The sequence below is a fragment of the Nyctereutes procyonoides genome, unplaced genomic scaffold, assembly GCF_905146905.1.
Source record: "Nyctereutes procyonoides isolate TBG_1078 unplaced genomic scaffold, NYPRO_anot_genome, whole genome shotgun sequence".
Taxonomy (NCBI): domain Eukaryota; kingdom Metazoa; phylum Chordata; class Mammalia; order Carnivora; family Canidae; genus Nyctereutes; species Nyctereutes procyonoides.
The window spans coordinates 81,531,654-81,557,454 of record NW_026575140.1 but is presented as its reverse complement, the minus strand read 5'-3'; the positions used below and the strand labels follow the sequence as shown (position 1 = coordinate 81,557,454).

General features: G+C 57.6%; 1 protein-coding gene across 2 annotated transcripts in view; it reads left to right on the top strand.

The window, feature by feature from the left end:
• Positions 1-25,433, top strand: part of KIRREL3 (kirre like nephrin family adhesion molecule 3) — a 545,006-nt gene extending 519,573 nt beyond the window's left edge. Inside the window, exons 9-18 of one of the 2 annotated variants that reach the window (XM_055304774.1) lie at positions 5,005-5,153; positions 6,371-6,498; positions 7,708-7,834; positions 11,599-11,699; positions 13,637-13,835; positions 15,376-15,411; positions 19,010-19,117; positions 21,000-21,109; positions 24,030-24,116; positions 24,954-25,433. In XM_055304774.1, coding sequence (XP_055160749.1) covers positions 5,005-5,153; positions 6,371-6,498; positions 7,708-7,834; positions 11,599-11,699; positions 13,637-13,835; positions 15,376-15,411; positions 19,010-19,117; positions 21,000-21,109; positions 24,030-24,116; positions 24,954-25,400 — 1,492 coding nt within the window. In that variant the 3' untranslated portion in view covers positions 25,401-25,433. The remainder of the gene's footprint in view (positions 1-5,004; positions 5,154-6,370; positions 6,499-7,707; positions 7,835-11,598; positions 11,700-13,636; positions 13,836-15,375; positions 15,412-19,009; positions 19,118-20,999; positions 21,110-24,029; positions 24,117-24,953) is intronic. The other variant, XM_055304776.1, reaches the window with a different exon arrangement.
• Positions 25,434-25,801: the final 368 nt, after the last annotated feature.

Sequence of the window (25,801 nt, the reverse complement as noted above, 5' to 3'; positions counted from 1 at the left end):
GGCTTTTCTTGTGTAGCCACATCCGGGCCTCAGCGTGGAGCTCAGCGTGGGGCTGCTCCTAACGTGGCCTGGCTCCTTCGGCCGCACAAGATCTCAAGAGATGGAGTGTCCTGGGCGGTGCTCACAGGCAGACCCGCCTCCTAGGCCTCGTGCAAGTCCTGGGGCCCTGACACGCCGGTCCTTCTGCACCAGCCAGACTTGATGGTGGAGCCCAGGGCGTCGCCTCTGCCATCGAGATGGGTTATTACGCCGCAGCATCGCTGGTGCCAGGGAGGCTAATGGTCCCAGACCAGACCATCAGCCGGCCAGTGGGAGTGGAGGACGGGACGGCAAGAGGCAGCACAGCCCAGAGGGCGCACTGAGAGGAAATGGGCCAAAGAGGAAGCCAGAGATGCAGGTAGGACAGCAGGAGGAGCTCCCTGCGGTGCAGATGATTGAACCACACTGGCACGCTGGAAGCAACACCCAGGAAAGGCGCGGGGTCTTTATCCTCGAGGCTGTTTGAAAAGAGGATGGAAACCCATTTGTCCTGTCCAGTGTGACCGGTCCCCGGGCTGGAGGCAGGAGAAAGATCGCTGCAGGGGCACGGCACTGTGGCCCTGTGGGTCCCGGGGGCAGCTCTGGTTTGGCTGGGATCTGGCGTCCATCTGGAAGTGACTAAAGATGCAAAACAACCACCCAGAGAGAATCGCTTTTTCTGGGCTTCTGCCCTGCACCTGCGATGCCTGTGCTCCTCTCCACAGAGATCTGCTTACGGTCCCTAAACACTGGGCCTCACGTGCCCAGAGATACCTCGAATGCCCATTTCCCTGGGAGCCCTGGACGCCCACAGGCCCCCAAGCAGACACACCCCACAGGCACCCTCACAGTCGCCCTAGGAATGCCTCCTGGACCCAAGACCAGAGGGTACAACTTTGATTTCTCTTCGCTGCCAGGCTCCAGGTCATCTGAGGGCCTGGTTATGGGAGGGCTGGGCAGAGGGCAGGGCCATGCTCTGGGACCCAGCAATGTCCCCCACCCCACCCTTGCCTTCTGACCAGGATGGTGAGCTAATGCCCAAGCAGCCAGGCTGCTGGGCCTGCCATTTATTTATTTATTTATTTATTTATTTATTTTTATTTATTTATTTATTTATTATTTATTATTTATTTGCCCATGAGAGACACAGAGAGAGAGGCAGAGACACAGGCAGAGAAGCAGGCTCCCTCTGGAGAGCCCGATGGCAGACTCGATCCCGGGACCCCCATCACTTGCTGAGCAGAAGGCAGACACTCGCTCAACCGCTGAGCCACTCAGGTGCCCCTGGGCCTGCCTTCTAGAGGCACCACCCTCTAATAGCAGAACACCAGTGATGATGGTGATGGTGAGGTTCAAATCTCCTTATGGAGAGGTCATCGTAAGGAAATGTGACAATAGGGGGGCCTGGGTGGCTCAGTCGGGGAGTCTGCTTCTCCCTCTCTGCCCTTCCCCACGGCTCAATCTCTCTCTCTTTCTCAAATAAATAAATAAAATCTTAAAAAAAAAAAAAGAAATGTGACAGTATATTAAGAACTAATGAATCTAGGTAAAGGGAGTATGGCATTAGTTAATTGGCCTATTCTTGCAATTTTTCTATAATTTCAGAGGGTTTTTTTTTTTAACTAAAAGTTAATGAATAAACACACAAGCACAGAGCATGCAAGTTTCCCTCCCCCTCCACCCTGGCCCTGCATCTCCCCCGGGGTCCCAGGTCAGCCCCTGGTTACAGAGGGACAGCCTTGGGGTGCAGGGGAGGGGCGGGGCCCCCCTGCAGGTGTTCACTCTTGTTGCTCACCCCCTCCCCTCGAGGCCCTCTGAGTAGCCGAAGGCCCTGAAGCACTTCAGCATGGAGCACACTCCCTTCGGGACTCCAGAGACTTTGTGTGGAGGTGGGGGGGCCCTTATGGCCACGAGGAAAATCTGGGAGAGAAAGGAAGGGAGGGGTGCTGGAGAGAAGACGTGGCTGGCCCCTGCGACCATCCTCACCACCCTGCCTTTGAGGGAGGGCTCAGTCAGCCAGCAGCCCCCACCCCCCGGGGTTCTAGATGTGGTGTTGGGCTCTGAGAGCAAAAGCTTTAAACAAATCTCCTCACATAAGTACATTGATTTTTCCCAACTGACTTTGACAGGATTGCAGGGACCTGTGTTTCTTTACTTTCATATTCGTCTTGATTGCTTCCTCCTGTGCCACCACCAGGCTGTGATCTCAGAAATTAGAGACCTACTTCCTCCACCCCAGCACCCAGAAAGAGGCCCCGGGTGGGCGCAGGAACAGGTGTGGGCGACCCCCCTTGTCCCTTCAGCTGCCCCCACCCCCAACCCCAGGCCCGGGAGCCCGAGGCAGGCAGACCCGGTCCCGGGGGACCGGGAAGTGGGTCTCTCCCCTCCTGCTTCTCCCCACTGTCCTCAGAGGCTCCCCTGCACCCCCAGCCCCCCCATCCGAAGGTCCCGGGTGGGACCAGTGTCCAGTGTGAAACCGGGCTGTTTAAGGACAGCCTGTCAGCTGTGATAGCCAGGCCTCTTGATTCTGTGATATAAATAATTAATCCTCTTACATTTGCTCCTGCCAAATTAGACATTGATTAGGAAAAGCTTAATCTGACTCCTTTTCAGACGGGGCTGGGGGAGGCGAGGTGCGGAGGGAGGCAGGGCTGGGGGGAGGGCGCCTTGCAGGGTCCAGCTAGAAGCAGTAGGAGGCAAAAGCCAGGCCAGAGAAGGGAGAGGAGAGGGAAAGGCTGACACAGTGGCCTTGCTCCAGGTCACCCTTGACCCCGTGGCCCACGGCTTGGAGGAGACATCTGAGCTTCTGGAAGGGGTCCCTGCAGAGGGTTTTATTGGTGTGGGAGCAGAATATAAAGAAAGGGACGAAAAAGGCTGAGCAAGATAAGAGCCGGGACCTTTGGGATGTCCCACAAAGGCCTGGGCCCCATGAGGTACCAGAGGGCCCAGCCCCCACAGCCAGCTCCTGCCCACCCCGAGGAGAGGAATTCCTCTTGCGCCCCATTCCGCCTCTAAGGATGGGCCTGGGGGGCCAGGGGCAACCACTGTCAATGGGCCAGGCTCAGACAGTGCCTCCCTGCCGGGGACAAAAGCCATCCTTGGGCTCCCCAGCCACTGTCCTGAAGTCCTCAGTGGGGAGCCAACGGAGCTCCATCCTCAGTGGCCTACACCAGGAAGGGCCCAGAGAAGAGGAGGAGGCCCCACCTTCTCCGGGAGCTCAGAACAAAAGAGGACGCCCCATGAGGCCCAGCTGGCCCCGTCTCCCTAGCCTCCCTACCCCGAGCCAGGAGCAGGCCTGGGAGCAGGAAGGGGCTCAGCCCACCCTCCTCGAGGTCCTGCCCCCTGCAGCCCACACCCCAGCCTCCCACCACCTGACCCCAGGGCGGAAGGAGCAGAGGCTGGACGCAGATCCCCAACCGTGTGTCTGGGACTGAATTCATCTGCCTCAGGCAGGGGCTACGCCTGACGGTTAAGTCTGGTCATTAAATTAAAGTTAGAAATTGAAATGATTCATGAATAACTCATAATGGTTTGTTGGGAAGCTCCTTAAGCTCTCAGGGAGCTATGGTTTTCTCTGTTGTTAAACTATAATTGTTATTATTAATCATGTTCTTAATAATTATGTGATATTAACTCACGATAATAACTGCATGGTGCCAGCCCGGGCTCTCCAAGTGATGCCAAGACTCGGCCGTCTCTCGGGGCCGGACGGGCCGGCCTGAGCGTGAAGCCCAGGGAGGGAAGGCAGGAGATGGTCCTCTGCGGTACCAGCGAAGGCTCAGGAAGGAGAGGCAGGGGAGGCGAAGGCAGCGGCAGCAGGGAAGCTGCGGTTCCAGGTGTCACGGTCAAGGGGTGACACTAAGCACAAACGCCCCAAAATAGGCTTGGAATAGGAGTCTGGTTGGAAGTTTCATAATTTAAAAAGCAAGTGTTGTCCACAATGGGGTTAAACCGGGGGAAGTTGTTAACTCTCTCCCTGGGGACCTGTAAGGAAAGGCCCCACCCCTGCACACACATGGGCGCACACGCACACACGCACACACACGCGTGTCCCTGGGGGCTCCCAGCACTGCCTCATAGATAGCAGTGACCCGGTCACTGGTCCAGTGTAGTGATCACCGCCCCGGGACCAAGACCCGGGTGAGCCCAGGGCCCCTCAGTCTCTCCCCTCTCGGGGTACCGATTGGCGGATGAGAGATGTCCGTGCGGCCGTCTTCTGGCCTCTCTGACTAAACCAGGACTGATGAAGCCGAAGCCTCCGAAGAGTGAAGCCTGGGTGGGAGGGTAGACGCTGGGCAGGAAAAAAGAGCAAAAAGAGCAAATGCCATCCCTGGGAGGCGAGAGAGGGCACCATGAAGGGAGCCACCCTGGGGGCAGAAGTCAGGACAGGCCCAGTGGGAGGAAGGGCCATCGGAACCCCCTGGCTGAGACCCTCCCACAACTCCCCACCTTGTCTGAAGTTAAGTTTCTGTATATATGTGCGCGCCTATATGTGTGTGTGTGCGCGCGCGTACACATGGATATGCACGCATATATGGGTGCATGCCGTTAGGCCTCAGTCGGCCTCCTTCTCTTCCAGCGTGGATCCCAATAGACAGGGCCCTCAGCAGAGCCCAGGGCAGGATGGCCGAGTGTCCAGGGACGACGGTGCGTTAGTCATTTCCCAGCCAGTCAGATGGGCGGACCTTCTGAGTAGCCCACCCTCTCTCTCCAGGATCACCTGCTTGTCCAGTGCCACGAACTGCCTTGCCTGGTGGCCCACGGACCAAAGCCCACTGCCTCCAACACCGACTGTTCCCCTAGTCCTGGAAGTTACCCTCTGTGGCGATGCACCCCCCCTCAGCACTGAGGGACCCCTGGGGGGGCTGCCCTGTGCCACCCATGCCACAATGCCTCGCTTTCCTGTGGGATGGGAGTACCCAGCTCCCAAGCAGAAGCACCCTCTGGTCCACAGCCTCACGTGCGCGCGGGGGGTCTGTGTTACAGGTGGGCCAAGCGGGGCCAGATCATCAAGGAAGCATCTGGAGAGGTCTATCGCACCGCCGTGGACTACACGTACTTCTCGGAGCCTGTCTCCTGCGAGGTGACCAATGCCCTGGGCAGCACCAATATCAGCCGCACGGTGGACGTCTACTGTGAGTGCAGCCGTCGGGGTGCGTCGCGGGCCGGCGGCCCTGGGGTGTCTGTGCCGTGCTCGGGGCGCAGGAAACCTGCTGGGCTATTGCACACAACAAGGCAATGCCTCACCAGCTCACAGCGCTGCCCGCTTCAAGACCAGCTCCTTCATGGGGGGTCTCCGGCTTACCCCGACCCTGGTGTAACCCAGGGAGGCAGGAATTGTTATACCCATCCCTCAGATGAGGGGATGGAGGCCCAAGGTCACTCACTAAGTGGCAGAGAGAGAACGGAGGCCAGGTTCAAGTGATTCCGGAGCCCAGAATGGGATGCGGCCTCCCAGTAGGGACCCGAGGACACCTCCCTCTGGCGGCCGGCAGGGACTGCACCCCCTCCCTGGTGAACCAGCCCATCACTGACTAGCCAGTTGGATACATTCAAGCAATGAGCATCAGCTCATCTGCTGCGGGGTTACATTTTTAGAAGCACTTTCTGCCTGAGCCCTCCCCACGCCCCCAGCGGCCTCAATAGAAAGTGCTGGGACTCCCCTTTTTTGGGGGACTAATCCGGGCCTCCTGACCCTGGTTTTCACATTCTTCTGCTCCTGGAGAGCAGCTAAAGGGCTGTCTGCATGCCCTCCTGTCACTCTGCCTGAAATTCCACCTTGGCACCCACTCTGGGGACCAAGCCTTGGTTGGCAGGTGCTCTGGTTACAGGCCGCGGGGAGGGCGGAGAGGATGCTCACCCACACTTAGCAGATAACCCTGGGGCCTGGAGCCGAGGGGAGAGCATGGGGAGAGGCAGGGCTTCCTTCAGGCCTTATCTCAGAGCCCCCTGGAGGACCCTGGGGGGGCAGGGGAGGGCTCAGGGATGCCAGGGGCACAGGGTAACTTGACCCCAGGTCACAAAGCTGAAGCCTGGGGGAGGTGGGCCATTGACCTGAAGGCAGACACGCGAAGATCCCAACCCCCAGGATTTGAGGGGCAGGAGGGAGTCCTCTCTGCCTGCAGGCTAGGGCGGGGGCTTCCTGGAACCAGGACATAGGCGTGGAAGTGGGAGAGCCCTGGGGGCGGTCCCAACAGAACTGGGGCCAGAGCCCTTTTGGCTAGGGCTACTGCTGCCCGTGGGCGGGCCCGAGGGAGGCCAGGCTGGGGGCAGGGGTCTTTCCTTCTCCCCGACCCCTCTCCCAGAGCTCCCAGCCCACCAAGAGCCCTGTCTCCCCTTCCTGCTCTCACAGTTGGGCCCAGGATGACCACAGAGCCCCAATCCCTGCTCGTGGATCTGGGCTCCGATGCTGTCTTCAGCTGTGCCTGGACAGGCAACCCATCCCTGACCATCGTCTGGATGAAGCGGGGCTCGGGCGTGGTAAGTGCTCAACGCAGACCCCACAGGGGCTTCAGACCATGGGAGCAGCCTGCTGGGGCCCCCCTCATTCTTCAACTGGGGGCATCAGCCTCCAGGATAAGCTGAAGGGGGAAGGACCCCAGAAAGAGGGGGGGAACCCCAGATACCCCCTCAGTCCTAAACACATTCAAGCATTGCAGTTTTGCCCTATCACAAACCTTATAAGAAGAACACGTGGGAAAAAAAAAGAAGAAGAAGAACAGGTGGTCGGGGTGTCTGGGTGGCTCAGGGGGTGAGCCTCTGCCTTTGGCTCAGGGCATGACCCCAGGGTCCCGGGATCGAGTCCCACATCAGGTCCCCCACAGGGAGCCTGCTTCTCCCTCTGCCTATGTCTCTGCCTGCTTCTCTCTGAGTCTCTCATGAATAAATAAATAAAATCTTTAAAAAAAAAGAAGAAGAAGAACAGGTGGTCACCTATATGCAGGGAGTAAAAAGTCTCTAGAAAGGCATTTCTACTTTCCCCAAATAGTCAAGTTATCCTTCCAATTTCGAGTTAAGCTCCGTGGCCTTCCTGTGTTCCTCTTTTAAAATATATGTGTTTTTTAGTGTGTGTAAGTTTAGCAGATATCCTTCCCCTCAGGAGGACGAGCGAGACCCTCGAGGAGGGAGGTCAAGGCAGGACAGACCTCTATGTGGCCTACTATGTGCCAGACACGACACCACCCTATGAGTGGGACTGCCCCTTCGTAGAAATAAGGCAAGAGCATCAGAGCAGATCAGTATCGGCCCAGGGCCACACAGGTAGTCAACGCCCAAGTCGGGTTTTGAACTCAGAGCTAGCTAATGCCAAAGTCTTTGGATCACCCCAAACTCTTTCCCAAAAAGATCCTGAAAATGACTCAGAAAAGACAGATGCAGGCAGTCTCCAACAAGTTCAGTGGGGCCAGCCTGGTTCGGGCTGGTGGGCAGCCCTGCCTGCGTGAGACAGGCTCCGGGCCCCAGCCAGGGGGAACCCGCCTCCTTCCACACACCCCTCTCCCCCAGGGGCCAGGCCCTTAGGGCTGCCAGCTGGTGTGTAGCTGCAGACCCGCCGCCAACAGCTCACTGGGCACACGGCCTCCCACCCCACCCCTGGTCCTTACTGACGCAGGCCTGCCTCTCAGCCCTCCCGGTTCTGGGAGACAGAGCCCAGCTCTGCTGTCCGTGTCTGATCCTCTGCAATTCTCGCAGGTGCTGAGCAACGAAAAGACCCTGACCCTCAAAACCGTCCGCCAGGAAGATGCTGGGAAGTACGTGTGCCGAGCCGTGGTGCCCCGGGTGGGAGCCGGGGAGCGAGAGGTGACCCTGACAGTCAATGGTAAGCCCCCTACTCATGCGGAGAGGCTGGGAGGGAGCAGAGCGGCCCGAGGCACCTCGGTCCCGGGCCTGGCCTCAAAGGGACTGTCCATGGTCCTGGGCCTTGCTTCCACCTCCCACCTGGGTCCATCCAGTAGTTCTGTCCACCTCTTGGAGTCTGTGTCAAAGCCCAGCTCTGAGGTGAGGAAGGACCTCGCTACTTGGGTCACCCTCCTCCTTCTCTGCTAAGGGGCCCCAGCCTTGAGAGTGGGCGCTGGCCAAGAGGAAAGGGTCAGAGGATCACTAGGCAGCCAACTATCCCTTATCTACCCTCTGACCTCGACTGTGGGCCTGGAGGGAATTTAAGGGAGCATCTCTGGGACTCCTGGTTGGCCCCGTCCCATTGCGTGACAGCTGCTCAGTCAGAGAGACCTGTCACAATTTCCACAAGACCAAGCATTCAGCGGGGTCCTCTTGAGGGCAGAGAACGTGTCTTATCACCTACCATAAAACCATTATAGCAGGAGAGGGTTTCAGATCTCTCCAAGAGCACAGATGACGGTCAGATGAGTCATTTAGGGGACAGAGTGTCAGATGGGCCCGGATGATGGCATGTAGACGAGTCTCGGAGAAGCTGGGTCAGACCCCAAGAAGGCTGGGGCACCAGGATGGAAATCTGATGTCCCTGCCAAGCTAAGCACTCGGGCCTTGCTGGGCAAACAGAGCTGCTGGTTGGAGAGAGCGAGAAAAGCTCAGGCCAAGTCCCTCTGGTCTTTCCAAACATCCTCACTCCCCTGGATTTTTGGGTTCCCTCTTCTGGGGCCCTGGTCCCACCGAGTCGGCCTCTGGTCAAAGCCCCGAGGCTCTGAGCCCCAGCGGGACCCGAGCCCCAGACTCACATTTGTAGGGCCCCTGGGTGCTGGCCCCAGATCAGGGCCCTGAGGGAAGTTGCTGAGCTGTGTTCTAGAAATCTGCCCTCCCGGCTTCATCTGGACCCAGGAAGCTGCCCACAGGCAGCCTTGTCTCTTCTCCCCCTTTGCTAGGAAACTAAAGCCAGCTTGGTGCTTCCTTGGCCGCCCCCCTCTGGCTTCCCCATCAGCCAGCCCCCCTCCACCTATTTCTTTTCCTCTCCTCCTCCCCCAGTGTCTGGCAGCCCCAGAGGGAGGGTGAGTGTACTCGGACTCCGGGGGCACCTGCAGGCCACCTGTCCTGGGCAGACTCCCCTCCTGAGTCAGGAGTCTTGTGCTTTCCCCCTTGTGTCCCCAGGACGCCACCAATAAATTGGCACTGCAAGGCTAAAAATAACATCATCTGATCGCGCCTCCGTATATCCATGGCAACGCAGGCTGCAGCCTTTTCCTGCTGCTCTGGTGTCTGACACTGGGCCCAGGCGCCAGGCCCTGGTGAGAGCGGTGGCCTCCCCGCTGTCTGCTCTGGGGGCTGGCCCGTGACGGGCGGGGCTGGGGACCCCCAGACTCACGCGTGGTCTCCAGGGGCCCCCAAGCCTGAAGCTTTTAAAGGAACATCCTCATTTTAGGGGAAAACAAGGCAGATAAAGGAGGGGCTGACGTTCCATTGTCACTTTAGACGTTCAGGCATTTCCCAGCAGGGATTCAACGTGGTCTCTCCAGGAGGGAATGCAGACCTCAGAAGGACAGTTCTCCTGGAAGGGACACCCCAGCCTGGGCCCTGGCGGCCACGCAGGGTTGGATCTGCACCCCCTTCCTCAAGGATGGTGTTTAAATCCCCCTCCTCTGCCTCCAATCCTCCGGGCACAGGCTCCCCTAGGGCACAAGGAAGAGAAACGCCCGAGGGATTGGAATGAAGCAAGGAGCCGGTGTGTGTATTTCTGCTGAACTGGGGTCATCTTGCCCTGATGCAGGGGGATGGATTAATGCCGAGGAGCAAGAGCTAGCAAGAAGAGGAATTTTCTAGAGAACACGTGGAGGGAAGATCTATGGGAAGGGGTCTGGACTGGGCTGACGGGACGGGACATTATGAAAGGATCCACAATGAGATGGGCTTCTCCCCACAACACACCCCAGCTGGTGGGTGACAGCGGCCCCTTGCCTTTTGGGGAGTAAACTGGCACAGGTCCTCATCGCTGGTTTGGCTCCGACCTTGGTCTGCAGGAAGGGGGAGATGAACCATACTACCCTGTGTTTTGGCCAGCTCCACCTTTATTCTGATTTGGCTTTCCTTCTAAGATGCCCTTAAATGCTTATGCATTTGTCCAATCGCCCGAGAAGCCCCCCAGAGAATCCCTAGCTCCTGGGAAGTGAGGGGGGAAAGGGAAAGGTGTGCCGGTATCATCCCTTTCATCCGGCAGCAAAACAAAGTGCCCTCCGAGTGCCTAAAACATCAAGCCCTCCTGCCTTTGGGCCAAAGGCTTCTTGGAGCAAGAATATGTAAGAGAGAGACTCGCTGGGCCCACGCTGGGCGCCGCCTCGGTGGAAGCCCTTACCTGAAGGGTCCCCCCATCAGCCGCACCAGCTCCAAGCTGTCAGCCATCCTAAATGCAACGACAGTCACCTGAAAGTCTCCCAGTACGCCCCCCCCCACCCTTGGCAGAGAGCTACTCATAGAAATGCAAATCTGTTTTAATTAAGGTGGCTAATAAACAGCAATTATGTTTGCAGCAATTTTTGTTTTGTTCCCCCGCATAATTTTGCCTCTCCTCCCCATCCCTTGCTCCAGCTTTCTCCTCTGTTTTCCCTCCTCCCACCCAAGACCCTCAGGGATTGGGAGGGGCCTCGATCCCCACACCCCTTGCTTCAGGCACCCAGTCCAGCCAGGAAGTTGGCTGAGCCAACAGCTGAGTCCACCTCTCCTCCCTCCTCCTCTCTGTGCCAGGTGGGCATTGCGTGGGAAGGCCCTAGGTTAGATGAAAGGGAGAACTGGACGGGAAGCACTCTTCTGCTCTTCTGGACTTTGGGGGGCTTCTGGACGTCAGGCTCCCTGTAGGCTCTCTAGGCTGTGGGACGAGGTGGATGAGACAGGTGCTCCTGGAGAACATCCATAACCATGCCTTTCTCTTGCTTCCCCATCACACACACACACACACACACACACACACACACACACACCCTGGATGGGATCATGGTCAGGTGCAGGTCAGCTTTGCAGCCATGGTCACGACACCTGGGCCGTCTGGGTACAAATGTGGAGGCAGGCAAGTCCGTGACCTGCAGGATCTCCTAAGACATGTGCGATGAAGGCTGTGACCATGCCCAGTGCACCCCCCTACCCGGGGTGACCCCCTCCCTGGGTGGAGAAGCAGCAGCAGCGTTAGGGCCCCTCCTCTCCGGTTCGTTAGGCAAGCGCGCCCTCTCCTGGACACGGGGGAGACTGGCTCGAATGGGACTCCGCCGCCGGAGGCCGAGGGGATACTAGTTAGAGAGGTAACATTGCTTAGGTCCCTCCGTCTCCCACACTTCCCTTACTCCCTTTTTAGGTTTCCCACCTGCTTCATAAAGCTTTCCCCCATCCACCCGGCTGAATTATCCTCTCTCCTCCGAAGTCCGTTAGCACTTCGTCTGTCCTGCTCCCCGGTCCCGACACTCACATTTTATGACGGTTATTTATGTCCCCTGGGCTTTCTGACTCGCCATCCCTTGAGAGGTTTATGACTGAACACTTAATTTATCTCTGAGTCCCCTGCCTTGCACGTTACCTTGCACATACCGGCCTCCAGTTAATGTTTGCAGAACCACTGCCTTGATGGAGAGGTTCCAGCCCGGGGCCCGCCTTTCCTGAATCCCTGATGTGATGCTATCTCCCCAACAGGACCCCCCATCATCTCCAGCACCCAGACCCAGCATGCCCTCCACGGGGAGAAGGGCCAGATCAAGTGCTTCATCCGGAGCACGCCGCCCCCCGACCGAATCGTGAGTGCTCTGGGGCCAGGAGGGGAGGCGGGGGCACCGCCAGCACAGCCCGCAGCTTGGGACCAAGCTGGGGGCACACTTCTGAGCTTCCTGTCCTGAGGTGGGGGGGAAGCTGTAGGAAAGGCATCGTGAAGACAATGTGCTCCCGGGGTTGGTCTGCAAATGTCTTAACTCTGCTCTGCTGTCCAGCTGTGCCCCCAATGTAATGCTTCCGGCCAGATTCTGCGGCCTAGGAGCAGAGGGCCACACAGGCGAGGGGAGCAGAAAGGAATGACAAGTGATTGCTTTCCTTTCCCGGGGTCAAGGCCAGTCTTTGGCAAAATCTTAAACAGAGTTTGTGGTATGTGGTCAGCAATCCCCTCTATTTGCCCCCCAGGGTCATCGTCCTCTATTGGCCCTCAGGGCCCTAATGCCCATGGAGAGCCCTGCCCCACTTACCAAGGTTCTCCCCTCACCCCCACCCCACCAAAAGTATCATTCTGTTTGCCCTCCCTTCTGCAAAAGTCATCCCCGAGCTGCCCTAAGGCAACCTGAAGAGTTCTGGCCCAGCCAGGAATTTGCATTTGTAAAAGCCAGAGTCTGCACCCAAGTCCATCTGAAACCAGGGGAAACCCAGGCACAGAAACGGAGAAGGGTGAGCACTTCTAGCATTAGCAGGAGTCAGATGCTATTTTTAGTAGCTCCTGATGCCTAGAAGTGTTCTGATAGAAGACTTCCCCGGGGTAAACTCCGCAGAGCCTTTGCGGTGGTGCCAGGGAGGGCGTAGGGAGCGCACACTGAGCAACAGGGGCGTGTGCGTGCGGGGGGCTGGGCCGCTGAAGCTGTAAACGCTAAGGCTGTTGTCCTGTAAACTCCGATACTGTTAGGGCATTACTCGTGTTACACACTTTCTCAGGCATTCGGCTCACTCACGGTCTGAAAAAAATTCAAATACCAACTGCAAGAAGTCATACAGAGAACTAATACCTATGTCTCCTCTCCCGTTCCCTTTGCCCTTTAATTTTTTTTTAAGTTATAACTGTAACCCACGCCCATCGCAGAATAATCCACTGCCTCTTGAGCATATGCACACCATCCTTCTCTTCATAGAGATCCATGCTTGGCCAGCGGTTCTCAACCCAGAAGACTTTGGCCCCCAGGGCACACTTGGCATTGTCTGGAGATGGTTTAGGTTGTCACAACTGGAGGGGTGCCACCAGCATCCAGTGGGTGGGGGCTGGGGATGCTGCTAAACGTCCTACGATGCACAGGACAGCCCCCCTCCCCCGCTGCAGTCCCCCCACCAGGAATGATCCAGTCTAGAGTGTCCCCAGTGCCAAGTCTGAGAAAGCACCGGCGCCTCACCCGTGACCTCCAAGCATTTACCTGCGCTGATTGACGCATTCTCACAAACGCCACGAGCCAGGGTGTATGTGCCAGGGGCTTACACACTGAGAATTGTGAAACGGTCCTGAGAAAAATTAAGCTGCCAGCTAAGACAGGTTAAGATGGTCACAAATAGAAGTCTTGGAACATATCTTTGTCCAAATGAGCAGCGTAACAAAACTAGGCTCAGTGACTCCACCTGCCAGGGCAGCAAAAGGCCAGCCGAGGGAAGGGCTCCGATCGCTGGCACGGAGTTCCCTCTTCTCCCGGAAAATGTCCCAGGGCAGAGCCACATGAGGCCTCCCGTCGATGGAAATGCCCTCTGGGGCGGCCCCACCTCCTTCGTGTGTGCGTACATGGGTATGAGTGTGTGCGTGTGTGTTGGCGCGGTGTGTGTACGCGTGTAGTGACGTGTGTTTGTGTGTACTGTGTTCACACACATTTGCGGTGTGGTGTGTTATGTGTGCATGTGCCCGTGTGCACACATGCCCGGGTGTGAGCCCGGCGGCACCGGCCCTGGAACGGCAGCCCTGGTGGGAGGGTCTGCTCCTAACTCTGCGCATCTCGGACAGGCCTGGTCCTGGAAGGAGAATGTGCTGGAGTCGGGGACATCGGGGCGCTACACGGTGGAGACAGTCAGCACCGAAGAGGGGGTCATCTCCACCCTGAGCATCAGCAACATCGTGCGGGCCGACTTCCAGACCATCTACAACTGCACCGCTTGGAACAGTTTTGGCTCCGACACGGAGATCATCCGGCTCAAGGAGCAAGGTGGGGGCCGCCAGGGCCACCAGGGGATGAGGGGACCAGCAGGCCCCCTCCCAGCCCAGGGCAGGGCCCCAGGCAAGGTCTTCCAGGCTCCTGAGCCTACAGAGCCCAGCTGAAGTTATAGGCAGTGTGAGCCTGGGGACAAGTCACGGCGCTCTTCCTGACGTGCTATGCAGCCTTGGTCGGGTCACCGAAAGTGGCCCTCTTGGGTCCAGGTCCCCCGAGGTGAAGACCTTAGCCCACACCAGGAAAGGAGAGAGAGAGAAACATGCTAGGTAGTGGTTCTCCAGGGCAGTGTTTCAGGAAAAGGTGACCACAGAACAAGGCAAGCTGAGTGCCATGATGAGCCTTCCAGAAGCTTCTAAGGGCCCTGGATTCTGGGCACTGGGCATTTCCCTAGCGTCCTTAAGGGTGTGTGCACAGCCCATTGAGGGGTGTCCCTGCAGGGATACACCAGGACAGATATGTTGGGGAATGTGGACCAGCCCATTAAGACCACAGGCCAATCAGGTTACCTGAAAGTCCCCCAGCCGGTGCTCATGCCAAGCTAAGGGGTAACGCTTCAGCTGCCCCCAATCCTGGCGCATGGGGAGGTCAGGTTCAGATCACAGGCAGTTCCTCCGGGAGCACAGAGGACATATGGAGCATTGTGCTCTGCAGGGGGCTCCAGCCAGAGGGCAGTGCTGGGCAGGAGGGCTCAGAGCTGCTGGGCAGGCGAGAGGGAGGAGGAGGAGGGAGGAAGGCCCATCCCCGCCGAGACCCCAGGTACAGAAGGCTCAGCTCCTGCTCAGAGAGATGCTGAGAACTCAAGAACCCACCTGAAGGTCTCACGTGGACCATGCGATGGGGCCCTCCGAGGGGCCCCCAGCAGGGTGGTTTTGGAGAAGCTTGGCAGACAGCCGGCAGCACAGTGGTCCTGAAATGGGCTCCAGATCTTGCCCCTTTGCCGGGGGGTTCAGTCTATGGCAGACAGGGCGGCCCTGGCAGTGTCCCTCCCCTCTAAGATGAAGGCTCACCCACAGACTGTCAGGGCCTGGCAAGAGATTCTGGGCCAAGCAGGTGGTCTCAGCTGGACCCATGGGTCCTCAGCGCTACCCTGTGGATCCGTGTCTCCCTACACGTCTTCACTAATAGGTGCTGCTTTGCATAATGCTTTGCACATAATTTGCATACTATCATCCACACATCATCCTAAACCCTCCCAGCACCCCCTCCCCGTTGCTGTCCTCCATGTCTTCCCCCCCCAAGTACCCCACCCCCATGCCCTCCCTTTAGTGTTTTCACCCCAACCTCCCCAGACAACCCGCACCCCGTCCCAAGCCCTCACTTCTCTCTCTGGTCCCCGCCCCTCTGGGGTCTCTTCTAAGTCAGCCTGAAAGAACGCCAAGTTCAGTTCAGCTAGCCTGGGTCCGTTGGGTGGTCCCGGAAACATGAGAGAGGAGGGAGCCCCTCGTCCCGATCCCCACCAGGTGGCCGGCCCCAGGCCCACCCCACCCTGGCCGGCCAGGCCCTGGCTGTGGACGCTTGCTTTATTTCCAAACAGGTTCGGAAATGAAGTCGGGAGCCGGGCTGGAAGCAGGTACGGAAGGAGACATGAGAACTCCCCCGGGCTGGGAGGAAGGGACCTCTGGGCTAGTGGGGGAGGGACCCTGAAAGGGGTAGGGAGGCCGCTGGAGGCCACTAACTTCTCTGCCCTCCCCCCACCTCCAGGCTTTAGTGCAGCCAGAGCAGAGAGAGGGCTTCCCGGCCAGTGGGGGCTACAGACCCCAGAGACCTGTCTCCTCTGCAGCCCCTGAGCTCCTTGCTCCTCCCCCTCTGCTCCTCCCTCATCCCTTCTCTTCGAATCCCTGGGCTCCTCCCCTCTGGGGTCAGCTCGCCCCTGGCCTGGCCTCCCTCTGGTTCCAGGCTCTCCCGGACTTTCCCTCCCGCTTCTCAACATCATCACCAGCTTGGCCATGCTTCCCAGGACGCCAGGGCGCCCAGCCCCTGGGCCTGCATCATCCATGCCAATCCATGCTTTCCACTCTCCTGCCTCCTCCCCCGCCTCCTGCCGCTCCCCACTGAGTCATCATCCAGCCCCCCCCCCCGCCCCCCGTGGGGCTGAGGCTACTGGGCAGGGCCTCCCTCCCCAGGCACCTGGCAGCAAGGTGGTCTCCAGGCTCCCAGGGTTGACTTGACCCCACAGGAGACAATCGCCTCCACTCTCTAAGCAGAAACCCAGAAGGAGAATCAGGACATTGCAAGCCAGACTCCATGGGGCCGACAAGGGCCATGAAGAAGATTAGGGTTGGGGGGGGGGGTCCTCTACCCCAATGACCCTGCAGGAGCTAGGGCCTGCCAGTTCCTCCATCAAGCCCCTGTGGGGTCCACAGCCCCATTCCTGGGCAGACATGCACCTTGAGAGCAGCAGTCCGCCCAGAGAGCTCCTAGAGGCTGTGCACGGGGTTATCAGCTCCTGCTCTGTCCTCCCTCAGCCCCTCCTGGCGCCGGAGGTGGTGTCACCCTCCTATCTCCATGTCACCTGTCTTCACACTCATCCACAGCTCCCTGACCTTCCTTCGTGGCTGAGACTCCTTGTGCCCAGGTCCCCTCCTTGGAAGGAGGGGAGGCCGGGCAGGTGGGCAGCCCCCTCCTCCAGCCCCTCTCCAGGCAACCGCCAAGAGGGTCAGCCCGAACAGGCGGCCTCGGCCAGGCCTCAGGTAGCCAGGCAAGGAGGAAAGACACACAGGCGGGCTGCAGAGGGACCACCACCCCAGAGGTCCCCCTGCCCCCAGCAGACCCTCGCTCTCTGCGCCTGGCCCGCCCCCTCAGAGACAGTTCCCCAGAGAGGACGGTGCCCTGCCGGCTGTTAACTGAAGGAAATGTGGCCTCCCGAGATGCCAGGGTCAGAAGTCACCTTAGGTACTGCTGCCTGGCCCTCTAGTTTGGCGGGAGGGACATCGAGGCCTGGAGGGCTTATGGAACCTTCCATGGTCATCCTTTGGCTTTGAGCTCAGCTGAGACGAGACTCGGGATTTTCCCAAGGAGACTTAGGAGGAATCAAGGAGGAACTGAATCGAACCCAAATGAATAAAGTTCAAAAGTATAGAACCAATGAATTTCCAAAGCTATTAAAACCTAAAGACAGAAATCACCTATTTACCAAAGCAAGCTCACAGGTCTGACTGAGGTCAGGTCCCCTTTCTCACTCCTGACTGTGGAGACCAACCCGGACACCCCCATGTTGAATCCCGGAGTATTGTCGGCACCCGCCTTCTCCTGTCCCCTCCCCTGCCATTCTTACCGCGGTCTCGGTTTCGGCCACAACAGGCAGGCGATGAATGCACTGCTGTGCACGTCCTGGGGTGGAAAGAAAGTAATGGCACAAAAAAATAAAGTAGTGGCACAACCACCAACACTGCAGGCCCCAGGCACCTGCTCCTCCCGGAAGGGTAAAACCATGCCACCTCCCAGCTACATCTCCAGGGGCCAGGGCTTGAGGGTTTCTTCCTCTCTTCCTCCTTTTAAAGCAAATAACAGCAATGAGAGACTAACCCTGAGCCCAAGGCAAATCCCCCGACGCCCTGCAGTCGTCCACACTGACAATACAGGGCAGGTTAGGGGGCAGAGAGCTCTAGAATGAATTTTCTTCTTCCTGAAGGTTCTGACCTGCCCGCTACACTTCTACCCAGACAGAACCAGGAGCAAATCCTTGACTAGGGCTGGTGCCAGGCTCAATTCCAAGGCTTTTTCGTGCATTCACTCATCTGAACCCTGTCCCAACCCCCTGAGGTGGGCACTATAATTATCCCGCTTTAGAGATAAGAGAGGTGAAGTAAGTTGCTCAGAAAACGTGCTGGAGTCTGTGCTGTCCAGAGCATGTGAACTTCGGAGGATGCTGTGTGATGCAGCAGATGGAGCTGGGAAGCAAACGGAGGCCTGGGTTGGCCCTGGCCTTCTGCAGCTGTGTGTCCTTGACCCAGTCATGCGACCTCTCTGGACCTCACTGTTTCCATCTATAAACAGGAGGCTCGGACTCAGCAGACCATTAGGTCTCCCTGCCCCTAAATTTTCTTTCTTTTTTATTTTTTTAAGATCTTATTTATTTATTCAGAGAGACAGAGAGAGAGAGAGAGAGAGGCAGAGACACAGACAGAGGGAGAAGCAGGCTCCCTGTGGGGAGCCCCGATGCAGAACCCCAGGATCACACCCTGAGCTGAAAGCAGATGCTCAACCACTGAGCCATCCAGGCACAGGTGTCCCTGTGTTTTCTAATTCTATTCCCAGTGGACAGTTCAGGGTTCCAAACCCTGTGCTCCAACCCATCTGCAGCCACAGAAGGGCCAGGACCATCTGAAGACCACTCCCTACACACATACGCACCCCATTAGCAGCTCTGCTAGGCCAGGGCACTAAACAGCTACAGAAATTCTGCAGGGAGCGAGGACTTGCCTAGCTAGAGTTCTGGGCCTCTCTCAGGGAGGGCTACCAGGATCCCCTGAGGTCTGGCCCCGGAGGGGAAGGAGCAAGACTAGGGGTGAAGGGCCCAAGGAAGGGAGCATTTCTCCTTAGAGAGCTGGAGGGAGCTGCCATCCCAACACCTGCCCCCCACCAGCCCACCTGCGCATTTAAGAATTGGGCCACTGGCAGCAACGACCCTGATGCCCAGCAGGCCGGTGAGGAGAAGCTGCCTCGGCCTGAGAACTCTCTAGAAGCTGGTTGTCCATGTCCATCCTCTGTACCTGGGAACAGGGAGAGGAGGAGAGCTCAAGCCAGGCAAAGGAGGGAAGTGACTGTAGTAAAATCCAGGGCTTTCTACCGTCCAGCCACCACATGATGCAAATTCCTGGTTTAGTACAGAAGGGAGTCACGCGGCACCCCCGCGCTGCTTCTCATCTCCGGGTGGCCCTCCCTGGCCCTCCCCACCCCGTGTGCGCTTGCCTCCGTCTCCACCCACCACTGCTCCCTTGTCCCCACTTCCTCCCACCCCCTTCTCCATTCTGAGCCCCGCTGGAGCTGACCCCTGTTGGACTCCACCTGGGGGAGTCCCACCCCACGGTACCCCCCAGGAGGGCCTGAGTGCAGTGCTCTGGCCCCAGCCTGGCAGGGGCCGCACCCAGGGAACCTGGGTAAAAGCCCTGATAGGGAGAGTCGGGGTCCCGGGTTTCTCATGGGCGGTGCCTGCTTCTCTCCCGCAGAGTCTGTGCCGATGGCCGTCATCATCGGGGTGGCCGTAGGAGCCGGCGTGGCCTTCCTCGTCCTTATGGCAACCATTGTGGCCTTCTGCTGTGCCCGCTCCCAGAGAAGTACGGGAGGGAGACCCGGGATCTCAGGGAGGGGGACAGAGAAAAAAACCAGGCTTAGACTGCCCCGGAGAGCAAGTAAGCAGGGGGCAATGAGCAGGGGCCCCTAACAGTGCTGTGAGCTGCTGGGGTAGGGATGGGGACTTGGCATCTCCTACGGGCAGAGCACTGCGTGGTGTCTGGCCCCTAGTGGGCACTCAGCCCACGTGGAACTGGACTAAACTGAGCTCCATCTGACGAGGCCCCAGCCAGCACTTTGGATGGAACTCCTCGGGCTGGATGGAACCGGAGAGAAATCTGAGAGGGGGTTGGGGGGAGAGGGGGGTCTGGTCCCTGCCCTCCAGTTTCTACCAGTCTAACCAGAAGAGTAGGTCACCCACACACAGTGGGGACAAAACATTCAAGGAATCCCTTTCTGAAGACTTGAAGAGGTCTTGAGTCACTAGCATTGAAGTTCTGGAGTTGTGCACTCCTGAAGGGTCGCGTGTGCCCAGGTTCCGTCCTGGGCACAGCTCTGACGTTATGTGTGAAAGACAGACGCGCGGGGTGCCTGAGCGGAGGCAAACCCTGGGCACCGGCTTCTGGCCTGACCTTTCCTTACCGTGTGAGACTGGCCAGGCCACAGCTTCTCCCGGCCTCAGTTTCCCTGTGTGTGATAGTAAGGGATTGCATGATGGGACTTTTAGGACTCCGCTGGTTCTAACGTTCAATGATCTTTTTTTTTTCTTTTTTAAAGATTTTATTTATTCATGAGAGACACACACAGAGAGAGAGAGAGAGAGAGAGGCAGAGACATAGGCCGAGGGAGAAGCAGGCTCCCTGCGGGGAGTCTGATGTGGGACTCGATCCCGGGACTCCAGGATCATGCCCTGGGCTGAAGGCAGAGGCTCAACCGCCGAGCCACCCAGGCGACCCGCATTTAATGATCCTAAGGCACAATATGAATAGTCAGAGGAGGCCTACTCCCTCCACCACTTCGATGTATCAGAAGAAATCTGGGTGTCCCCACTAGGTTTCCCCCTCTCCAGCCTCAGCTCTCTTGCCTGCCCGCAGTGAGGTGGACTTAGAAGCTCCCCCACCACCCTCTCAATGGAAATTATAGAGGAGCATGTTTTAGTGAGAATTGGGTTTTTTTTACGATTTTGTGGCAGAGAGATAGAGCCAGAGAGCACAAGCGAAGGGAATGACAGAGGGAGAGGGAGAAGCAGACCCCCACTGAGCAGGGAGCCCGACCCCAGGACCCTGGGATCATGAACCGAGCCAAAGGCAGATGCTTAACCGACTGAGCCACCCAAGTGCCCCACAAGCAAGAGTTTTCTAACAGAGTTTCCTAACTCTAAATTGGCTGCCTCCCCCAGAAGTCGTAAAGTCGCCACCATGGAAACATTGACACAGGAGCTAGACCACCACGTGTCAGGGCTGTGAGGGTTGACCATGGGACCTTGGGCAGGGGTGGGTTGACCATGGGACCTTGAGGCCCTTTCTAACAGTAAGATTTGTGATTCTCTGAATGGAGAGACAAGAGCAGGCCTGGTAGAGCAGGCCAAGGAAGACTTCTAGAAGGAGGATAAAAAGGACGTAGCTCTGTAAGGGAGATGGATGGATGAGGATGGCCCCTCAAGCCAGGGCGGCAGCAGTGAAAGGCTGAGGTAGATGTAACTTGGCCCTAGAGAAAGTGAGGTGAAGCCCCAGCAGCCCACAGCACATCCAGACAGGTGTTCTACTGGTGGGATGGGAGGTGGGTGGGGGCAGAAGCTACTGAGTTCAGGGGCTGGAGGGTAAACCTGGGGGGCGGCCGGGGTGGTGGGGGCTTCACATCTCAGGCCCTGATGCCCGAGGATGAGGACTGAACCTGTCATCTACACTTTTCCAATTTTATGTCCAGATCTCAAAGGGGTTGTGTCAGCCAAGAATGACATCCGAGTGGAGATCGTCCACAAGGAGCCAGCCTCTGGTCGAGAGGCTGAGGAACACCCCACCATCAAGCAGCTGATGGTGAGAGTGCCACGTCTTCTCCCCACCCCTCCCCGACCTGTGTGCCCCGAAGGTCCTGGTTCTGGAGGCCTCTGGGTGGCCCGGATGCTCCCAAGAAGCAGGGCCTTGGTCAGAATGTGCCCTCCCCCATAATCGGTCAGGCGCCCACTCTGAGCCCACAAAGAGTCACTGTCTGTGTCCCACATCGCACGTGGTGTTTGGGGGGACTCAGGGCCGTCTAAGATGTGGCCCCAGCTTTCAAAGAACCCGACTGTTCAGAAGAGAGACAAGCCAGATGCATAAGGCGCCGTAATACGTTGTTACTTAACACAGAGCTCTGTGTGCACACGTATTACAGCTAGTCAGCGCGCCCTGCCCCTCCCCCAAGCCCACCCCACCCCTAAAAGTCTGCAAGACACATTGGTTCCTCTTCAGGACCCGGAGCGCTTACCAGAAGCAAGCTCATAACTTCTGCAGCAAACCCAAGCCTGCCCCTCCTTTTCCTGATTACTGTTACTAGCCCGTAATCCACCCAGCGTACAAGCGGGAGCCTGGAAAGCCGCGCTAGAGAACTCTAGTGTGTGCTGTGTCCTGGCGAAAATACCCTGGAGTCCCAGCAGCAAGCACGGGGGTGAAGAGCATGTGCCTCAGTCTCCTCACCCGTGGAGTGGGGCTGAAAGCCATAGCACACGGGGCCGTGGCCACGGCTCAGTGAGTAAACCCATAAGGGCTGCAGCCCGCGGGACACAGTAAGTGCTCAAGAAATGTTAGCCGCTGTATTGCTCTGAAATCACCTCCTTATTATTATTTTTTTTTTTAACCACCCTCCAGAGACCCACAAGAAGGGTCCTTCTAGAACACAGATTGGATCCTGTGATTGTCCTCCTTAAAATCCCTCAGCGGCTCCCCGTGTCTACTAAAGTCCAACCACCAGGCATGTCATCAGGCCTGGCTTGATGCTGCTGGCGTCTCCAGCTCGGTCTTCCTACTGAATGCACCCGGCCCTCCAGACACCCCCCCCCCAAAAAAAAAAATCTCTGATACCTCCGAGGCTTCACACAGGCCGTTACCTCTGCCTGTTGATTTTGCCCGTTAAATTTCACATTCTCCTCTGAGAATCAGCTCAAATGTCACTTCCTCCCCGTCCGTGCTTGTCCCCACTGCTGCTGGCAGAGCTACACGCTTCCTGCTCGCCTCACACGCTTTGCATGCGCCTCTTTTTTAGTGCATCGCTTGGATTACATGTCCACTCCCCAATTATCTCAGAGTTCCACCAGGGCACGTTCCCAAATCTGTGCGTGTCTGTTCCCCCAAGGCCAAACGCAGTGCCTGACACGGTTGAGCAATTAATCTTACAAGGGTGGAAGCCAGAACCTAGATCCAAGAAGAAATGGATGTGTCTGTAGATAAACTTCATCGAGGCCAGTGTGGAAGTATCCTGGCCTGTCCTTCCTCCCAAATAGGACCTTGAATCCCCTCCCACTGGGACATTCTGACTGCCCCCAGACTGTCTCCACACTCTCCAGTCCAAACCCTGGAGAACGAGTGGGAGTCACTCAGTAGTCAGTGAAGAGGGGGTGTATGGTTGGGTGGAGGGAGGGGGACCCTGGCAAAGGGACCTGCTGAGAGCTCCCACCACTAAGTCTCCCTCCCCCCACCCCCCAACTCCCATCCCGGCCCCTGTACGGCCCAACATTGATGAGAGGCAGGCTTAGAAGTTCAATCTGCTAGGAAAGCACTCCAATCCAGGCAGAACCAGAGCATTTACCAGAAAATGAAAAAAAAAAAAAAAAGCAGCATTGGTGAAACAGAATGGAAGCCCTCTGGCTGATTCCATGAGGCTCCAGAGAGAGACCAAGAAAGTGAGTCACAAGGGAGAAGAAACATCCCAGCTCAGAGAGCGGTTGGGAGCCCGTCCCAGCCATGTCAGGTGCAGAAGTGACACCCGGGAAGCATCTGCGTGTGGCTATTCAGATTCATGTGCCCACTGTGTGCCAAGCATACTTTATTTTCCACCTTCCATCTAACTGTCTTAATTTTCAGTGATTTAGAGTTATGCCGCTTCATTCATCCAGCCAACGTAACATTTGTTTTTTGTTTTTTTCCAACATAACATTTGTGACGGCTCTGCTGTCTCTCAGGCACTGTGCTAGGCATGACAAATCAAAACAGGTACATGTAAAAAAAAAAAATACAGGTACATGTGATTCCACCCCAAAAGCATTTTGGTCAATGACCATGATATACAAGGGGCTGTGCCAGGTGTGCTGGGGACCCAGAGAGAAGCTAGAAGTGATCCTGGCCCCAAGGCCCTTTGGCCTCTGGTAAGAAGGTAACTTTTAGTACGTCTAAGTCGTGGCTGTAAGTAACAGCGTGGCCCACGTTGCCAGCATCTCATAGGCAGTCGTGCACTGTGATTCTCTCCTGAGACCTTCACTGAGCCTGGCACTGGGTGATGAGCTGCCTGCTAGGACCCCGGCCTATGCCCAGTGATTCTGTAATTATTTATCTACAGATCTAGCTCCCTGTGGTGCACACTATATCTTAGTGCACTTCAATGTGCCTACGCCTGACCTGAAATTCAGTAAATGCTCAATGAATTTGAATTAAATCATCCAAGTGAGATCTCTGGAGGTGATGCACGAGCCCAGGGGAAGAAAGTGTGGTCTTAGCAAACTGCCCCTTCTCCACCCACCCCCTCTGCTCCTCCTGTCTCTCCCAGTCTCTCAGGACGGGGGTCCAGGAACAGCGATGAAGACATGGGGAATCTCCTCCTGCCTTCTTTACCTGCCTTCCATGGGCCGGGCAGTGAGAGGAGGCGGCGAAGGGGAGGCACAGATGGGAGCCTTCTTTTGAGTTCATTCCTCGATCTTTCCTGTGGGGGAAGTGGATGCTTAGCCCACCTCCAGTCCACTGAGCAGCTGTTTTGGGGGGGTTGTAGATGGACCGGGGTGAATTTCAGCAAGATTCAGTACTGAAGCAGCTAGAGGTTCTCAAAGAAGAGGAGAAGGAGTTCCAGAACCTGAAGGTAAGAGCAGCCCCAGGTTCTAAATCACAGCTGGGAAATCCTGCCCCACCCCTAGACCCAAGCAAACAATAACACAAACAGGGAGGCCAGAGGTCACCTTGGGGACAGGTGTCTGTTCTCTCGCCAAGGTGGGCCGCCCCCCTGCCCGATGAGGCCAGAGAGTTAAGGCTGAGGTCCCCCGCTTCTCCTCTTTCACAGTTTCCCCACAAACAAGAGTTGTTGGGGTTATTTCTTTTTTAAGATTTTATTTATTCATTCGTGAGAGACACAGAGAGAGAGAGAAAGGCAGAGACACAGGCAGAGGGAGGAGAAGGCTTCCTGCAGGGAGCCTGATGCAGGACTCGATCCCAGGACCTGGGGATCACGACCCAAAGGCAGATGCTCAACCACTGAGCCACCCAGGCGTCCCCCAAATAAGAGTTTTTATTTTTATTTATTTTTTTAAAAATTTTTTTTAAATTTTTATTTATTTATGATGGTCACAGAGAGAGAGAGAGGCAGAGACACAGGCAGAGGGAGAAGCAGGCTCCATGCACCGGAAGCCCGATGTGGGATTCGATCCCGGGTCTCCAGGATCCCGCCCTGGGCCAAAGGCAGGCGCCAAACCACTGAGCCACCCAGGGATCCCAAATAAGAGTTTTTAAATTAAGTATCCATGTCTGGGACCGAAAGAGAGAATACTTGGAGGGTGGTTCTCAGCTGGCTCTGCAGCGCCCCGACCCCAGGACATGGGACATGCACACCCCCACCAACCCCCTGCTCCCCATCCCCACCCCTGCATCCCTGGTCGCCCGCGGCCAGTGACCAGTGGCACTGCCCTCGCCCCGGCCCCCCCAGGACCCCACCAATGGCTACTACAGCGTCAACACCTTCAAGGAGCACCACTCGACGCCCACCATCTCGCTGAGCAGCTGCCAGCCGGACCTGCGGCCCGCGGGGGGCAAGCAACGGGTGCCCACAGGCATGTCCTTCACCAACATCTACAGCACCCTGAGCGGCCAGGGCCGCCTCTACGACTACGGGCAGAGGTTCGTGCTGGGCATGGGCAGCTCGTCCATCGAGCTGTGTGAGCGCGAGTTCCAGAGGGGCTCCCTCAGCGACAGCAGCTCCTTCCTGGACACGCAGTGCGACAGCAGCGTGAGCAGCAGCGGCAAGCAGGACGGCTACGTGCAGTTCGACAAGGCCAGCAAGGCCTCGGCCTCCTCGTCCCACCACTCCCAGTCCTCTTCCCAGAACTCCGACCCCAGCCGGCCCCTGCAGCGGCGGATGCAGACTCACGTCTGAGGACTCCCACGCCAGGGCTGGGGCGGGGAAGGGGTGCAGGGGGTGCAAGGGTGCAGGGAGAGCAGGGGTGCAGGGGGTGCAGGGGATGCAGGGGGTGCAGGGATGCAGGGGTACAGGGGTGCAGGGGGGCCCGGGCCACTTTCCGGCTCTGCAGAGACCGTGGACACCTTGTGGATGACCCCCTGACCCCCGAAGCAGCCTCTGCAGCCACGCTGCTCCGAAGCCCCCGATCAAGCACAAACCTGGGCCCGGCCGCAGGGAGCGGGAGGCGGCGGGTGGGGAGGCCGTGGGAGGCTGCAGCTCGGTGCCCTGTGCCCTGCCGGGCCCAGCCCTTTCCCGGAGGCCCCTCCCGGCGGCGCTCGAGGCAGCTATCACTCTGCTTTAATCAAACTGCCGACCAC